This window comes from Chionomys nivalis, chromosome 3 (assembly GCF_950005125.1).
Source record: "Chionomys nivalis chromosome 3, mChiNiv1.1, whole genome shotgun sequence".
Lineage (NCBI taxonomy): Eukaryota > Metazoa > Chordata > Mammalia > Rodentia > Cricetidae > Chionomys > Chionomys nivalis.
Window position 1 is genome coordinate 123,250,039 of NC_080088.1, and position 18,209 is coordinate 123,268,247.

Below are 18,209 nucleotides of genomic sequence, written 5' to 3' on the forward strand. Positions count from 1 at the left end.
GCACCGATATTTAGGAATTCTGGAATCTGGCACAGAGAAGGTCTGTGTCAAAAAGTCACCAACCAGTGTGATGTGTGAAAGGGGGGCTCTCCACCAGCTTTTCAGCAGAGCAAATGAGGTGCTCCAGTATGTGCCACTGGGGTGTTTCGGTGTCAAATTGCAGTCTTTCCCAGGAAGACTGGCTCATAGCTAGGCGTGCACACCTTGCTAATGGACATCTTTCGAAGCACTCATCTCATTACCTCTCCTGTGTAACACTGGAGGTAAGCAGAACTGGCATTTATTACAGCCAAGAATGAGAAAGCCGGGTAACATTGACACTCGGTGACTGTGGTCATTAACTGCTCTTGCAGAGAATCTACCTGGGTTCACTGACTTCACACAGTGCACAGACACACAAGCAGGCACAAACACACATACCCACACACTAAACCATGGTACACACCTTTAAATCCCAGCAGCCATATCTCTGTACGGTCCAGACTAGCTAGGGCTGCATAGTGAGATGCTGTCTCAAAACAAAAAGACTGCATTCATTGACCCTGTCAGAGAAGAAAAGAAGAGGGGCGGAGGAGAAAAGGAAAAGAATGAGAAAGCCATGGTGTCTTACATCTGTAATCCCGGCACTCAAGAGGCTGTCAGTTCGGGGCCAGCACGAGCTAGAGTGAGATTCTTTCGAAAACAACCAAGCGCTGTTAATGTAGCTCAGGGTAAGAGCCGTTGACTGCATGTGCAAGGCCTGCGTTCTCTCTCCAGCGCTGGAGCCAGGGTGGGAGAGGGGGAGATACAGCGAGAGACCGAGACAGAAAGAGACCAAACAGGCCTTTCCGAAAGCTGTGCAGACTGTGACAAATGACCCAGAGATACTCCACTCTGTTGGTGTCCATGACACCTACAGAGAAGCTGAGTTGGCCCCAGGGATCCTAGCGCTCCAGTGTTGGTAATGGTTGAAGTTAGTGGGGTGGTCTTTTTATGCACCCTATGCCAATTATTGAAGAAAAATGACTTAAACATCCCAGCATATGAGTCTCTAGAACTCAGAGCCCTGACAAGATTCTATCCAGAAACAAGGAGGGCATGAACTTCTCAGAGGGCCGCACTAAAAGAACCCAAAAGCATGGGAGCTCCTGGGTGACAGAACTGGGGGTATCTATATTGGGGATATGGGAAGGACACAGACAGAAGTCAAGGAAGGAATCTGTGCACCCCATTAGGGCTGAAGAAGAGGCTCTCAGAGGAAGAGGGAAAGACCCTGGGAAGAGAAGCCAGTCTGTCTCAAGGCGTCCTCAGAGTGGCAGCCTCTTCTACGGCCAGGACAGAGCTATGCGAAGAGCGAAGAGCGGGGGAGGAGCGTTTTCATAGGAATTTCCCAAGTGGCACCAGGACCTGTAATATTCAGGCAGCCTGCATTTCTGTGAGGGACAGGGAAGACTGAAAAGGCAGGATCTGGGTTTAGACAGGGGCCCAAATCAGCACTCCCATGGCCCCCTCCCCTCTGGCCACAGGGTCACTGACCCAAGAAGACAAATCAGCACCCCTCTGTCCTTTCTCTGGCCAGGATGATTGTCTACAGTGGACAGACAAACACATCGGCCCTCCTGTACGACTCGCTCCGAACAGAAAGTGTGCCCTTTGAGGGCCTGCTGAGCGAGGGCAGCAGCATCCGCATCGAGTTCATGTCTGACCAAGGCCAGGCAGCCTCTGCCTTCAACATCCGCTTTGAGGGTGAGAAACCCCCTGAATCTGGGCCTGGGATAGGGGATAGTCACCTCTTGTGCTGATGACTGGTATAGCCCTTCCCCCACTCCCTCCCTCCCTTCCTTACTTCCTCAGTCCCTCCCTCCATCTCTCCTTTCCTTCCTTCCTCCCTCCTTCCCTCCCTCCCTCTCTTTCCTTTCTTTCTTCCTCCTTCCCTCCCTTCATCTTTCCCTTCCTTCCTTCTTTCTTTCTTTTGAGTCAGGGTTTATGTAGGAATCTCATGTAGCTCAGGCTAGCCTCAAACTCAGTGAACTTCTGATCCTCGTGCCTCTACCTTCCAAGTGCCAAGATTACAAATATGAATCACCAAGCCTAGCTCACACGACACTGAGGAGCAAACCTAAGGCCTCCTGCATGCTAGGCGAGTATTCTGCCAGCGTAGCCACAGTTACATCCCTTCTTGCTTCAGTTTGGGCTTTTTGAGGCAGAATGTCTCTAATAATCCAGGCTGACCTTGAATTCAGAATCCCCCTGCCTTGACTTTCCTGGTGAGGGAATCACAGGTGTGTGCCATCACACCGGACTTGTGTGGGTGTTCCCCATGTGACCCTCACCACACAGAGATAGGGAACTACTGTCTCCTCTCACATGAGAAAGCCAAGGTGGAAGAGAGCCAGCCTGAAGCCCTCTCTTAGGACATGGCAGAGCCCCTGCCACTGCTCCAAGTGATGTCCCTGTGGGGTCTAGCCTCCTCCTAAGAACAATCTGGGTCTCTCCTGCTTAGACCGTGGTGTTCTGTGTTCCCTAGGGGCTGCAGCTTAGACTTCCCGGAGTGTGTATGTTGAGGGGTGGCTAGTGAGGGCCAGACGATGTATATCCAATGGCAGGGCCCACAGCGCTGGGGCACAGAAATAAAAACTGCATTTCTCTGGGGCAGGAGGCAGGTCTTAGCTATATCACACATGAAAGAATGAGGCCCCCAAAGTCCAGATGCCTGGCCCTGGTCAGAGGCACCATTCTGTTCTGACAGTGTCTCACTCAGTAGCCCAGGCTATCCTGGAAATTGCTGTGTAGCCCAGGCTGTCCTTGAACACACAATAACCTATACCTGTCTTGGTCTCTCTAGAGCTAGGATTGCACCTCTGGGGTGCCTTGTCTTTGAGCTATTTTTAAACAGTATAGGATGTTCTTTATATCATCTGGCCACTACCCTCCTCTGTGTCCTCAACCCAGCCTTTGAGAAAGGTCACTGCTACGAACCCTACATCCAAAACGGGAACTTCACCACGTCAGACCCCACCTATAACATCGGCACCATTGTGGAGTTCACCTGCGACCCCGGCCACTCTCTGGAGCAGGGCCCAGCCGTCATTGAATGTGTCAATGTGCGTGACCCATACTGGAACGACACGGAACCTCTATGCCGAGGTGAGTCACCACCTCCCACAGCACCAGAACTCCAGGGCCTCCCCCTTCCTGCAAAGAACAAGGTTCCAGCCTGCAAGGTCTGGCTGAATTACACACTGGTTTTAGGATGAGATCCTTTCCAGACCAGTGATCCTCTGGATCTGGTTGCTACTGGTTCTTGCAGGAGTCACAAAATGGTCCATTTTAGGAGCTTCTCCTTCCTGCAGAACCAAGACCTGCAGTGCACAGCCGATATGGCAGGAGAGCCCTGTATGGCTGTCAGATCCTATGCCCTCCCCCACCTCGTATGCTGCTGCAGTGACAGCTGAGTCAACAGCACACAGCAGCCCTAGGGCCCTGAATGGCCATCACTGTAGACCACAGCCAGGCACCTGCTGAGGGCTGCAAGTCCCTCATGACAATACCCTCTCTACAGCCACACACAGAAGACACAAGCCCCATTTATGATGATGAATCCAACACAGAAGTTACATGCTCAGAGCATTCTAGGGTAATTGGAAGAGCTGGAGTGGGCTTCGCCTCCCTGTGCTCAGAGCCTAGACAATGCTGGCTATGACAACTCTCACCCACACTGACTCCCCACTTCCTGTATTCAAGGCCACTGAGCTCTGGCATACAATGGAATAAAGCGTGCCCTTGCTCCTGGCAACCAGCTGGCAGTTGGCGTGAAGACACAGCCTTGCTCTGGTGAGGGACTGGCCCCTGAATTAAACATGCTACATTAACAGAGCAGAATTTACTGAGGTTTCAGCCTTTGCCATACTGAGGACTTTCCAAGGCAGTAAACAGAATGGAACCTAGAAAGCAGCCACCTCATCTCTGCTTCTGGTCCAGGCCGGATCTTTAGAACCTTGAGCCTCATTGCCATCTGGGCATTCACTGGGGCCAGGGGAGGAGCAGCAAGCGGGTGTGGTGAGCTCACACGTTCCATCATAATAAGCCAGTGGCCAGCAAGGGCATTTCTGGCCACACAAGGAGGGAAACTGATTCAATAAGTCGATACATACCTCATTTAAAGCTGGCAGAACAGTGTGAGCTGTCCTCAGTGGAGAAGACACTGCCAACCTCTCCCCTCAGAGCTTCAGATGAGACCAGGGCCTCGGTCTCCACACACACAAGCACACTCACATAAATGCACACACACACACACAGGTGTGCCCATGCTGCCCCCAACTCCACCCCACATGCGCACATAGTGACCCACAGCTGCCGGCTTCATCCCCCATCTCCCAACCACTATGCTCTCTTGGCTTCCTCACAATGGTGTCTTTCTTGTGTCTGTCCGTCTGTCTGTCTGTTGCAGCCATGTGCGGTGGGGAGCTCTCTGCCGTGGCTGGAGTGGTGCTGTCTCCAAACTGGCCAGAGCCCTATGCAGAAGGCGAAGACTGTGTGTGGAAGATTCACGTCGGGGAGGAGAAGCGGATCTTCTTGGACATTCAGTTGTGAGTGTCTGAGGCGCCCTTCACCAAGGCCCACTACGGCAGGCAGATGGGGAGGAGCTGGTTTCTGCTTTATTGGTTCAGCCAGGATTAACTAAGCACCTACTACATGCCAGGGAGCGGCAGAGCCCTGGGGTTGTCACAGTAATGCGACCAGCAGCATATGAAGAGAGCGGTCCCTCTTCTCATGGACTCGTTCTGCTAAGGAGGCTGATGCTCGGGGAGGGTGTACACAGATAAGCACACGCGTGGCTTCAGTTCACAGCATGAAGGAGGGTCATGGCCACTGGGGACTCGACCTAAAGGAGGGGAAGAAGGCTTCCACGGCAAAGCTCAGGCGAAAGATGAGTGGAGAAGAGGTGCAAAGGTCCCTTCTTATTTCTATTACTTTCATGCATCCATTGTGAGTGAACGTTAGAGTGTGCACATCACAGTGTCGGGGGGGGGGCAGTCAGAGGACAGCTTGTGGGGGTCGATTCTACCTTCTAACAGCAGGACCCAGGGACGGTATCAGGTGACTTTACACACTGAGCCATCTTGTCAGCCCACAATTTTTGAAGGGCCAAATGGCCAATGTGGGCAGGAATAAAGGAAGTTGTGCCACATATCCCAGCTCACTATAGTTCTTCCTTGTCTGCCATCTGACTTAGATGTCCCTGTCAGTCAACATCTGGTCTTATTTTGCCAGACCTTGGACTACATATAATGACAAATAGCTATAAGTGTTTAATAAATGGGGACAGCTGCCCTAAGCCACTTCCCACTCTCCCTGGGCACAACTACAATGTGTCCACCCAGCACACGGCCACCAGGTCCCCAGGAGGGCAACACTGAGCCCAGAGTGAAGCTGCTAGCTCTGGGGGCTTGTATCTGAGGTCATCGCCCTGCCTGGAGGGAAGCTTCCAAGAACTGCCGGAAGCCAAAGAGAAGTAGCCTCTGTTGGCCTCTCAGCCACCCCCTCCCACTGTCCTCTGTGAGATGGGGACAGGGACAGATGGTGGTGTCTGGAGTAAAAGTCTTTCTGGCAGACCCAGGTGGCTGGGAAGAGGCCAGGAGCAGGAGTCCAAGGGCCTCTGGCTCTGTGAGCAGCAGGCGGGTCCCACGTGCCTAGTAGTGTGTATTCATCAGGTGAGGGATGGGTTTTGTCACGGTGTCTATGATACCATGTGACTGTATCCGTCCCCACACTCTGCTTTGCCCCCATCCACTTCTTCAGCTTCCCCTCAAAAAGTCCCCCTTATCTTTAAAAAAAAATCTAGATTTTGCATAAAGGAGGAAATGTTGCATTTGTCCAAGTCTGGCTATTTTGCTTAACATGATGGTCTCCAATTCCATCTATTTTCGTGCAAATGACAAAATTTTATTTCTTTATGGCTGAACACAACTCATAAGAATGCCACATTTTCTTTATCCACACATCTGTCCACAGATATCAAAGCTAACCACATCACTCGGCCATTATGAATAGCAATAGGCCCAGATGCGTGAGCTCTCTGTGCAAGGCTGGCTTAGGTCCTTTGTGGTCTACCCAGAGACCTGCCTGGGATTCTCCTTCCGGTTTCTGGAGACCCGTGGTTGTCCTGGGGCCACTCCCACCTGTAATGAGTAAGTGTTCCCTTCCCCCATCCGCCTCAGCGTGCGTTGTCATTCTGACTAGGTTGAGATGGCCTTCTTATCATATCCTTTGTGACTAAGGACGCTGAACGGTCTCATCTCTACCGCCCTGTGTTTGGTTTTGGAGAACTGTCTGTTTCGTTCGTACGCTCACTGGTTGATAAGGTTATTGGGGGCTTTTATTTTCCACGGTCTTTACAGACACTATCTATCAATCCTCTGAGGTGACACTGGCAAAGATCTTCCACCCTGACTGCCATCTCTTAGTTCTGCTTCTCTTGCTTTCAAATTCTGTACAGTTCAGTCTCTTGATTCTTGGACCTTTTCCCTGAGTTGTTGGATACCCACAGAAAGCCCTTTACTGTGCCAGTAACTTGGGTTATTTTCTTCTGTTTCCTCTAACAGTTACAATTTCTGGTCTTAAAGTGAAGTTTTGACCCATGTTGAATCGATTTGGGGTGGGGGGCATAGATTCCATTTCTGTTACAAGTTTCCTCGGTACTGTTTGTTGAAGATTCTATTTTTCCAGTGTCTGATTTGGACACCTTTGTAAAAGACCGTGTGGGTTCATTTATGGATCTTCTATCTATTCCTCAGGTGTGTACATGTGTGTGCATGTGTGCATATGCGTGCATGCACATTGTGTGTGTGCATGTGTGTGTGTGACTGAACTGTCATGTAAAGCTGACCCTGGAGCCTTCCTTGGCCTTCCTGTCCCTTGGCCTTCCTGCTCCTGCCAAGCCAAACGTCCCACAAACCTTGAACAGCTGATCCTCATGGGCCAGGGACAGAATTCCACCTCCTTTTCTTCCCAGCTCTGTGATCCAGGCCTTCTCTCAATTGAAGTTTCTGTAATCTTCAGTGGGGGTCATGGGACATCGATGTCTGTGATTCCTGGGGGTGACGAGAGTATTGAAGGGTGGATGGGCAGCTAGGAAGCCGCCTAGATGAACCAAGAAGGGCAGATAGGAGAAAGCGTTTTCCAAGAAAGGATGAAAAAGAAGGAAAGCAGGTGAGGAGAGAGAGGCCAAGTGTTCCAGCAGCAAAGACAGCTTCCATGCAAGCTGGAAGTAGGGGAGGGGTGATTTACTTAGAGAGGCCTAGTAGCTGGAGGCATGGGGGGTGGGGGTTACCCGAAGAAAGGGCCAATAATGGGGGTCATCTCAAGGATCCTCTTAAATGAAGCTTCATAGAGAAACCTCCACTCTAGAGCGGCATGGGGTCTAAAAGATGGCCCAGTGGGGCTTGCCTCACAAGCATGAGGACCTGAGGTCAATTCTCACTCATGCGAATGTCCCCTGGGCATGGCGGCCCACCTGTAATCCAGGACTAGGGAGGGCAGAAGGGGTCCCCGAAGCAAGCTGACTAGCCAGTGAGAGACTCTGCTCCAATATATGAGGTGAAGAGCCATTGAAGAAGACACTTGACATTAACCTCTGTCCTCTGCATGCATGTGCACACATGTGCACACACGTGCACTCATAAACATGTGAACATGCATGCATATGCATACACACTCACACACACACACATGCTGTTCACTCTTTTGTGGCTCCCTTTTGTCCTTGTGATAAGGTACAAGCATACAATTCTACTTATAGAACATTTCCCTGAAGAGGTTACCAGGCAAACTCACCGAGCTTCCGTGGGAGAAGGAAAGTTTGTCTCCCGGGTTCTTGCTTTCTTGAAGGGTCCCACCCAGCTTCAAGCCCCACTCGGTAAGTTGTTGAGGACTTCCTCCATTTCTGCTCATCTTGGCCTCCTCTCCTTTGCAGTTTTGCCCACTTCCAGCTGACCATATCCGTGGGTGTCTCAGCCTGGCTGAGGATGGAGGGAAAGTGGGATCTGCTTTCGACCCTGCTGTGCACAAAATACTGCATCAACCTTCAGCTTGGCACCACACTGGGTTTTATTTCCATCTCGAAGACTGTGTACGACAGAGAAGCTGAAACCATTAATTCAGAGTCCTTTCCCAAAGCCAGGCCAAGGCACCAGCATGGGGTGGGGCATGGCACAGGACACGTGCCTGTCTTCTAGTTATTCAGGCAGCTGAGCTGAATGGTGGCGCCGCAGCTCCCCTGCTCTCAGGGCTACGTGTCCCTGTACAGATGGTAGAGGGGAGCTAAGGGGAGCTGTTACCTCCGGCACTGCAGAGCCAGACATGATGACACGCAGGGAGGGACCCTGGTGGGACAGCACAAGGGCAGACACCTGAGGGCGGGAAAAGCCTCTGTTGGCTGTGGTCAAGCTTCTATGGCTCTCCAATGTGAGCCCTTTGCTCTGGGCAGTGATTGGCTCTTTTCTTATCCCTTGTACTGGAGAAAGTAACGCTCTTAAGGGCCTGGAGAGACAACTCGGTGGACAAAGTGCTCACAAGGGTGAGGATCCGAGTTCAAGTCCCCAGGACTCACATAAAGTCAGGTGAGGTAGTGTGTTTTTGTTTAGTTTTTTGTTTTTTAATCTCAGTGGCCTATGGCAAGAAGGGAGGCAGAGGCAATGACTCTTGCAGTCTTCTGGGCTCCTCAAGGAGCTTGGGTCACTTCTCCGGCTCCGCCCTCGCAGCACACACAGCTTGTTTTCCAGGCCCAGGCTGGCTCCACTCCACTGCTGCTGTTCTTGGTGCCCATCCCATGGTTCTGGCATCTCCAAAATGCTGGGGTCTCTGCTGCAACTGGGCTGCACTTTCACGAACAGCCTCTCCTGGGCTCTCTTCAGGGACTCCAACCCTGCCACACAGTGCCAAGCCTCAGCTGCTCTCCATGACCCCTGCAGACCTTCAAAATCAGTAACACCTGTGTAGCATGATTACTAAAAACCCAGAGACAGATATTTGGGTTCAACTTGAAAGTCAGCAAAGCGAAACAGCTAGCCATTGGTTCTTACCTCTACCTCAGTCCAAAATGGCGATCCTGCCTCCAGGAATCCTCCGAATGAGACTGTCTGAGAGCTTTCTCCTCCTGTCTCATATTTCTCTCGAATGCTGGGATTAAAGGCATGCACCACTACCGCATGGTTTCTCTGTGTGGCTACTGGGATTAAAGGTGTGTGTCACCACTGTCTGGTTTGTAAGGCTGATCAGTGTGGCTGGTTTACTCTCTGAACTTCAGGCAAGCTTTATTTACTAAAATACAAATGAAATATCACTACACCCGTGGGTGACTCTTTACCAAGTTCCGCTGCCAGCAGGAAGTACAATGCTGGCTGCCTCTGGACCCCAGCTTCTGTGTGCTGACCCCGAGGACACACTTCCCAGGTGATTTAATCTCGACGATGCTGGTCTCTTCTTTACCGCAGCTGATTCTTTGGCTCCAGTTCACCAGCATCCATTGTCCCAGCAAAACAAAGGTTTAACTTTATTGGTTTGGATCTCCTGTTGATCACAGCTGCTTCAGCTTCAGCTACATGACCCACAGATGACCCAGTACTCTCTTTGCTCTGAAACTTCACAAGCAGGCCTCCATCATCCGCCCTGCTCTGCGGGCCTCCATCATCCTCCCTGTTCTTCGGGCCTCCATCATCCTCCCTGTTCTTCAGGCCTCCATCATCCGCCCTGCTCTGTGGACCTCCATCATCCACCCTGCTCTGTGAGCCTCTGTCATCCACTCTCCCCTCAGCGGGCCTCCATCATCTGCTCTGCTTTGCAGGTCTCCATAATCCACCCTGCTCTGCGCGCCTCCATCATCTGCCCTGCTCTCTGGGCCTCCATCATCCACCCTGCTCTGCGGGCCTCCATCATCCGCTTTGCCCTCTACCTTCTTATCTTCCTATCTCCTCAGAACAGCTCGCTGAGCTCTCAACACTCAGCAGCATATCTAGTCCAAAGTTCCAGATTCCTTCCGCATTCCTCCCCAAAGCAGCAGGTCAGGTCTGTCACAGCAACGCCAGGTAATATACTGCTGCCAACTTGTCTTAGTTAGAGTTTCTATTGTTGTGATGAAACACCATGAAGGGGAGAAACCTGGGGAGAAAAAGGTTTATTCGGCTCACACTTCCATATCACTCACTGCTTATCACTGAAGGAAGTAAGGACAGAAACCTAAGCAGGGCAAGAACCTGGAGGCAGGAGCAGACACAGAGGACACGGAGGGTGCTGCTTACTGGTTTGTTCTTTGTGGCTTACTCAGCCTGCTTTGTTGTTGTTGTTGTTGTTGTTGTTGTTGTTGTTTGGTTTGGTTTTTGGTTTTTGGTGGTTTTGGTTTTGGGTTGTTTTGGTTATGGTTATGGTTTTTTGAGACAGGATTTCTCTGTATAACAGCTTTTCTGTCCTAGAACTCACTTTGCAGACCAGGCTGGCCTCAAACTCACAGAGATCCGCCTGCCTCTGCTTCCAGAATACTGGGATTAAAGGCATGCACCACAACCACCCGGTCTGTAGCTGTATCTTAAGGAGGCACTTTCTCAATCGAGGTTCCCTCCTTTCAGATAACTCCAGATTACACCATATTGACATAAACTAGCCAGCACAGGGCATAAGAGCTCCACGGGAACTGGGCTAAAGGTCACCTGTGTGGCATGAAGGTGAAGAACCTGGTTGTACGTTGCCCGTGTCCTGAGAACAGGGCTGTGGCAGGGCATGCTCCTGTCTGCGTCTGTAGTGAGAGAGAGCCGCATGTACAGCAGAGGGACAGGAGAAGTGAAGTGTGGAACCATCCAAAGGGTCGAGCCTGTCAGGAACCACCCGTTTCACACGGGGTAACAGGGGAGGCGCTGTGAGAGAAGAGCCCCCTGGGAAAGCTTTTTGAAGACAGCTTGGACTAAGAATGGCCTGAGGAGATTCCTTGTAGCGAAGGGGGACCAAGAGGCTTGTGTGGAGATCCCACCAGCCTCTGAGGCCCGGCCACATGAGGCAGTTCAGAGGCTCTGCAGAGAAGGGCCCACGAGGCCAGTGCGTGACGCTGTGAAGAGGGAGATGACGTCGTGATGGAGTCTGCAGGACACTGGAAGTGCCGGGACCATGGGCCATGCACCAGGAAAGCCACAGGCATGGAGGAGAGCCAGACCTCCATGACAGACAGACAGAGGCTGTGGTGCCGCGTGGGCTAGAACTAGTGAGGGACACCCAAGCCCTTCGGGGCCCAGTTTATTCCCTTGTGAGCCCCAGATGCCTGACATGAAGTTGAAGGTTCTGGTTTCTGTCTCGCTTTGGTCTTATCTGTTCTTGGGGTACCTTCATGTTTTCTGTTTGGAATGAGAACATTCACTCTGCCGTTGTATGCTAGACATATAGAATTTACCTTTTGACCTTACAGTGGCTCACAGTTAAGGGACTATTAAAAGACCTTGGGGACTTTTGAAGTTGGGGTGGATACGTGAGCTGGCCACGGGTCTGTATATGAGCACCAGGGATGTAATGTTATGGTGCGATTGTGAGAGGTCCCCCACAGATTCGTGTGTTTGACTACCTGCTCCCCAGCTGCTATTTTGGAAGGTTGTGGAGCCTTTAGGAAGAGGAACCTCCCAGGAGAAAGTTAGTCACTGAGTCTGAGTTTGGAGATTTTTATGGTCAGCCTTATTTCCTGTCCACACTGTACTTCCTGAGTGCAAACTCAGTGTGACAAGATGATGCATGCTTCTGCTGCCATGCTTCCTAATCAGGATGGACTTTGTCCCTTTTTAACCTACAAGACAAAAGGGCACCCTGGCTTAAGCATGTTCCTGTCAGGATGTGAACACAGCAATGAAAAGCTAACACACTGCGAAAGGCCAGAGGCAGATCTGGGACCTCGAAGAGTCCACTGCTACGGATGTTTGACAAACAGGAAGTGGTCAAGACCCAACTCTGGACCTCGCTGGAGAACAGACTAAGAAACAGGGCTGTTCTGTGGCTATTTTGTGTTTTGTTATTTTCACAGCCTGGTACTATTACCAGCTGCTTTCTGAGTACCTTAAAGCTGTATGTACATTGACTTGCCTCTCTGAAATCAGCAGACTGATGGATGAATCATGTGTATGCATGTATATAATTTACATTTAAATAAGTGCATATGCTTTGGCGGTTTCCATATGTTTGCCTGCCTTGCAAGTGTCCCTTGGACCACCTTTCAAGGGCGTGATATCTACATAAGGGTCCAACACTTGTCTGGAAGGAATAAAGGAAAACGGGATGGCTGGATCATTATTTCTTCCTGTGCACACCAGGGAAGGCAAACTCCAGCTGCACAGTGACGAACCTCATCAAAGGCGGTTTCCCTACTCCCAGGCTCCACAACTGGCTGGGGTAAGAAGCCCAAACATTTGCGGGGTTGGTGAAGATCTTCTCCCAGTCAGTGGGTTGCCTTTCTGTCTTAGTGACAGTGTCCTTTGCTTTACAGAAGCTTCTCAGTCTCAGGAGGTCCCATTTATTCAATGATGTCCTTAGTGTTTGTGCTGCTGGGGTTATACGTAGGAAGTGTTCTCCTGTGCCCATGTGTTGTAGAGTACTTCCCACTTTCTCTTCTATCAGGTTCAGTGTGTTTGGACTGATATTGAGGTCTTTAATCCATTTGGACTTGAGTTTTGTGCATGGTGATAGATATGGATCTATTTTCATTCTTCTACAGATTGACTTCCAGTTTTGCCAGCACAATTTATTGAAGATGCTCTCTTTTTTCCATTGTATACTTTTAGCTCCTTTATCGAAAATCAGGTGTTCATAGGTTTGTGGGCTAAAGTCAGGGTCTTCTATTCTATTCCATTGGTCGACTTCTCTGTTTTTATGCCAGTACCAAGCCGTTTTCAGTACTGTAGCTCTGTAATAGAGTTTGAAGTCAGGGATGGTAATGCCTCCAGACGATCCTTTATTGTATAAGATTGTGGAATATATACATATTAGAGTACTACTCAGCAGTAAAAAACAATGACTTCTTGAATTTTGCATACAAATGGACGGAAATTGAAAACACTATCCTGAGTGAGGTAAGCCAGACCCAAAAAGAGGAACATGGGATGTACTCACTCATATTTGGTTTCTAGCCATAAATAAAGGACATTGAGACTATAATTCGTGATTCTAGAGAAGCTAAATAAGAAGGTGAACCCAAAGAAAAACATATAAGCATCCCCCTGAATATTAACCTTCATCAGGCGATGAAAGAAGACAGAGACAGAAACCAACATTGGAGCACTGGACTGAAGTCTCACGATCCAAAGGAGGAACAGAAGGAGAGTGAGCACGAGCAAGGAACTCAGGACTGCGAGGGGTGCACCCACACACTGAGGCAATGGGGATGTTCTATCGGGAACTCACCAAGGCCAGCTGGCTGGGGACTGAAAAAGCATGGGACAAAACCGGTCTCGCTGAACATAATGGACAATGAGGACTACTGAGAACTGAAGAACAGTGGCAATGGGTTCTTGATCCTATTGCACGTAATGGCTTTGTGGGAGCCCAGGTAGTTTGGATGCTCACCTTAATAGACCTGGATGGAGGTGGGTGGTCCTTGGACCTCCCACAGGGCAGAGAAACCTGCTTGCTCTTTGGGCTGAGGAGGAAGGAAGACTTGATTGGGGGAGGGGGAGGGAATGGGAGGTGGTGGCGGGGAAGAGGCAGAAATCTTTAATAATTAAATAAATTAATTAATAAAAAAAAAGAAGCCCAAACACTGCCCTCTGCTGGCAATGGGGAGAATTCTATTCCGCTGAGCAGCCCTGATGATGGAAAGTTTCAGTGTCCAGACCTCACCTCACTCTGGACCACAAGACTCACCACGACCTTCTCCGAGTTGTTTGCATCCTTGTTGAAGAGGCAACAGCAGCCACAAGATCCAGAGTTCAAAGGCACAAACAGACTTCTGTAAGGATCACCCAACCCTGCCCTGCCATATCAAGACAGCCGCTCCACACCTCCCTCCCAAAGGCATTGCCATATTACCCTCTTCCTTAGCTTCCAGGGTGCTTCTAAAACCTCCAGAACCACAACACAGGTGGTTCATTTACCAAAATAAAAGCCCCCAGACCAACACATTTTACATTGGTTTTGTTAGACACTTAATACATGAAACAAAGATAATTGCGACCGAAGAATATCTAATATATGAGGTAAAGTAATGCAGGGTTTCCCACAGAGAACAGGCAGTGCCTTCTTAAGAAGGAAGGCTGGACATCTGATCAGACTGCGTCATGTTTGTGACGATGTGAGAACTCGCAGTGCCACCATTGAGAGCCGTGAGACTTAACCCCATGATGTCACTTGTAAATGTTTGATCCCATTTTCTGATATAGAACTGAGCCAGACACACTTCTTGGAGACGGGGACCTATTACTTTCTCAGAGAATGTTGTGACCTGCTAATTACGAGCCCAGGCTCAGCACAGACAGGCTTTCTCTGAGCCCTAGATCTGATCTCCTGTGACCTGGGCATATGGAACTTGTAATTGAGCCTCAGTTTCTGTCTGCAAAGTAGAAACAATCAACTAAAGCGGAAGGTAGTTTGGACGCTTGTCCTGTCACAAGAAGCGTTGTTACTCTGAAGCTGTTGTTTGCGGCCGTCCGGTGGGGCTGTTGTGGTGAAGGTCCTGAGGGAGGATGTGAGGAGAGCTTCTGAGGGAATGGAACTGTGAGTGTACCTGGGGAGCGTCAGACCAGACAAGTCTTGATGCTGTGGTTCATCCCAGGTGCAGGGTGCTGAAGTGCCAGTCAGGTAACCAGTAACGTTCAGGTCCAGGAAAAAATGGGGACGCAGCAACAGGAGCCCCAGAGAAATATTGGAGTAATCATGCTTCCCATAGGCTTCCAGGAACCAGGTGATGGGGCCCGTTCCAGCGCTGTAACGGGAACGATCTAGTCAGATTTAGGGTCCTGTCCTAGTTTTGTTTTCTATTGCTATGGTGAAGCACTGTGACCAAAAGCAAGTTGGGGAAGAGAGGGTTTATTTGGCTTCTGCCTCTACATCCACAGCCTCTCACAGAAGGAAGTCAGGACAGGAACTCAAGCAGGGCAGGAACCTGAAGGCAGGAGCTGAGGCAGAGACTGTGGAGGGGAGCTGCTCACTGGTTTGGGTTCTTTGCTGCTCTGTTCTGACTTCTGAAAGCACCCAGCTGAGGGTGAACACAGCACACGGGGAACTGGATGGAGACGGCAGGAGGATGATTGTTGCAGGATGGCTGGCCATGTGATACTGACCCCAGTACCTCGCCTAGCACTTTGGTGGCTTTAGGGAGATTTCAGTCACCAGTTTCCTCAGCAACATCCCATGCCAGCATGTCCTAACAGCGGCTCTCTGTCTGCCTTGCATATGTCTCAGGATGGATTCTGGGATTCTTGATCCCTGTTTCCATGGAGCCAGGGGCCCACTGCATCCCACTGTCCTGGATTTGTGGAGTTACCACTTTCCCCTGCACACAGTAGGTGCTCAATAACAAGAAGGAGAGATCCGGGCAAAGTCTCTTGGGCGAGCCCCAAACACATCAAGAGTTCCTGAAGTGAGCATGTGGGCACTGGACAGTCCTGCCTGAAGTGGACCTCGAGTCAGAGGTGCAGAGAGAGAGCAGCAGGGTGCAGGCTGGCTTCACTCGGTGACCCTTTAGCAATCCGCACAGAGCAGCCACTTCTTCAAGGGTGTAAGCAGCTCTCATTTCAAGTCCCCCACAGTTATATGCTCTACATAAAAGGAAGGAACTGTGTGCTTGGGTAATGATAAACAGACTTTTATTTTGAACTAATCACAGGCAGGCTTTTACTTTTTCAATAACATGGTTTAGGAGCAAAGCATTTCACATGCAAGTTAAATCTATAACCCAAAGGTACACTCAGCAATTCATTTTCAGCACTTTAAATGAATTTCAGTAAAAGTTAAAATTCTGCAATGAAATACTGAGGCTTTTTGCCTGCAGCAGTACCCGAGACTCAGAGAGCTGACTATATTTGTCGCACAGGATCACAGGCCCAAACCTGGGACCACATGCCACATCACGACCCACAGCTCTGCAGACCAGTTCAGCCTCAGCGACACACAGATACAAAGAACCCAATTCCCCGGATAACACCCTGCACCCACCCCCCTAAGACACCAACCTACTCCTGTGAAATGGGGTGGCTGGGGAAGGTGCCGATTACAAATGCACCCTGTCGTCACGACGTCCACACTAGAGCACCCAAGTCTATACTACAACAGGGAACTTGTCGTGGAAGGTATGGGGGCTAAAGAACCAAGCTTCCCGAATGTGGGGAAGCTTTTGGTGAGGACAGCCCTTCGGGTTAGAGTGAGGGGGCCAAGCCTGAGAGACAGGCCAGGCCAGGACCCCCCTGCCCCTCTGAGAAGCTCAATTCTCCATCCCCCTTGCTGCTTCTGTCCTGTGTATTAGCCTGATAGCATCTTCATTCCTTGTGTGCTACCCTCAACATCAGCTCCAGCCTGCTTCCTGGGACACGGCAGCCGTTACTTAGGATTGGTTCCTGGCCTGGAACTCAGTAGGTGGCCCTGGGTTGGGTGTGGAGCCTGTGGTTTTGGGGGTCGGTACTCCTGGTGCTGTAGGCGCTCCCTCCCCCGGGCCAGGGCCTCCAGGTACCACTGCTGCTCCTTCCACCGCTGCTTTCGCTGCTCCAGCTTCTCCCTCCTGGCTTCCAGCTCACAGAATTCCTTATCCAGCTGCCGGAGCTGTGTTTGCAGTTCCCTGTTCTCAGCATTGACACCCTGGCAGAAGTCCTTGTGAGCCTTTTTGGCCACAGCCTCCAAGGCCTTGACCTTCTTCCTCAGCTCTCTGGTGGTGTTCTCTCCTGACTCCAGCAGGTTCAGCTCCTCCACCTGCTTCTCTAGGGCGGCCCTTTCCTTCAGGAACTTTAAGTGTGCCCCTCTGTCCATCAAGGGGATGTCAGCTACTACACTGGCTTTCTCCTGCTCTAAGGCCTCTTTCTCCCTGTCCTGGCTCTCCTTTATCTGTGCAATGGGCTTCAGGGCCTTAAGCTTCTTCCTCAAGCCGGCCTCCAGCCTCTTGCCCTGCATCAGCTGCTTCTGGAGGTCCACAGTGCGGGAAGTGAAGGTGCAGACCAGCTCTCGCCTCCTGACCTCGATCTCCTGACACTGCTGGATGTAATCTTTCCACAGGGAGTCATACTTCTCCTGGGTTCTCTGGTTTCTCTTCTTCAGGTACTCCAAGAAGGGCTTGTTTTCTGCTTCCTCGAAAGCCCTCTCATCCTGCAGTTCCCTCGTGTCCCTCAGCAGCACTGCTCTCCGGAACTTAGCAGCTTCCATATCCTGCTCCAGCTGGTTCATGGCCACCAGGGTCTTCTTCCTCACCCTCTTCTCCAGCCGCGTCATTGACTCTGGTTTCAGATAGTTGTTGAGAATGGTCAAATGCGGAGACTCTGTAAGGGGTTCCAGGAAGCAGGCGGTGGATCCTTGGGAATCCTGCAAATCACTGTGGCTGCTCTCCTGCTGTTTGAGGCTGATGCTGACTCCTGAGGAACAGGAGCTTACATCATGGGCCTTCTTGTCAAGGGAATGCATCCCAGATTGGGGCAGGTCCTCTCTCTGTGCCTCCTGTTCCCTGGAGATTATATCTGGCCATCTCACCCTGAAGTCTACCACAGCCCTCTTCCTGGTCAAGGGAGGCCTGTACCGCCTTTCACGGGGTGTCAAGAAATCAGTATCATTCTCAGTGGGGAGTGCAGAGGCCCTCAAAAGCCTGGTCCCTTCTCTCTGGGGAAAGATGGTGGCACGCCTGCCTCTAGTGTTCCAGCTGGGGTAACCTTGACCTTGGGACTCCATAGTCCCTTCACCTCCTGGGGTCTAGGCGTACTCCTTCAATGATCCCAGTCATCCATTCTCTGGGTCCCTCAATTACCACCTTCCCTACATTGCCCCACCTCTGGCACAGCCTTTGTCCAAGCCTTGGAACCAAATGGGTTCTCTGCACAATGAGGGCTCAGAATGTGGAATGCCCTGGGAGTCTTTTAGCCCTTATGCTTGCTATGGCCTAGGTGAGTTTCAGGGAAAGAGGGTTTCCCCTGCTGGAGGAAGGGAAAGTACCTGCTGGGAGAGGGCGTGGCCTATGAAGGGCGTGGCCTGTGGGCGGGTCCTTATGATGCTGGGCGGGGTTTATAGGGTGGGGCTTT

The 18,209-nt window shown here is 50.8% G+C and overlaps 2 protein-coding genes across 4 annotated transcripts in view; one reads left to right on the top strand and one right to left on the bottom strand.

Moving 5' to 3' along the window:
* The window catches only part of Sez6l (seizure related 6 homolog like), a 161,362-nt gene that overhangs the window by 112,039 nt on the left and 31,114 nt on the right, over positions 1 to 18,209 (top strand). For all 3 annotated transcript variants that reach the window (XM_057763576.1, XM_057763577.1, XM_057763579.1), the window contains exons 7-9: positions 1,559 to 1,725; positions 2,932 to 3,126; positions 4,430 to 4,568. In XM_057763576.1, the coding sequence (XP_057619559.1) occupies positions 1,559 to 1,725; positions 2,932 to 3,126; positions 4,430 to 4,568 (501 nt within the window). The remainder of the gene's footprint in view (positions 1 to 1,558; positions 1,726 to 2,931; positions 3,127 to 4,429; positions 4,569 to 18,209) is intronic.
* On the bottom strand, positions 16,456 to 17,862 carry LOC130870839 (coiled-coil domain-containing protein 121-like). The gene is given in 1 exon segment (XM_057763724.1): positions 16,456 to 17,862. A coding segment is annotated over 1 exon segment (1,407 nt).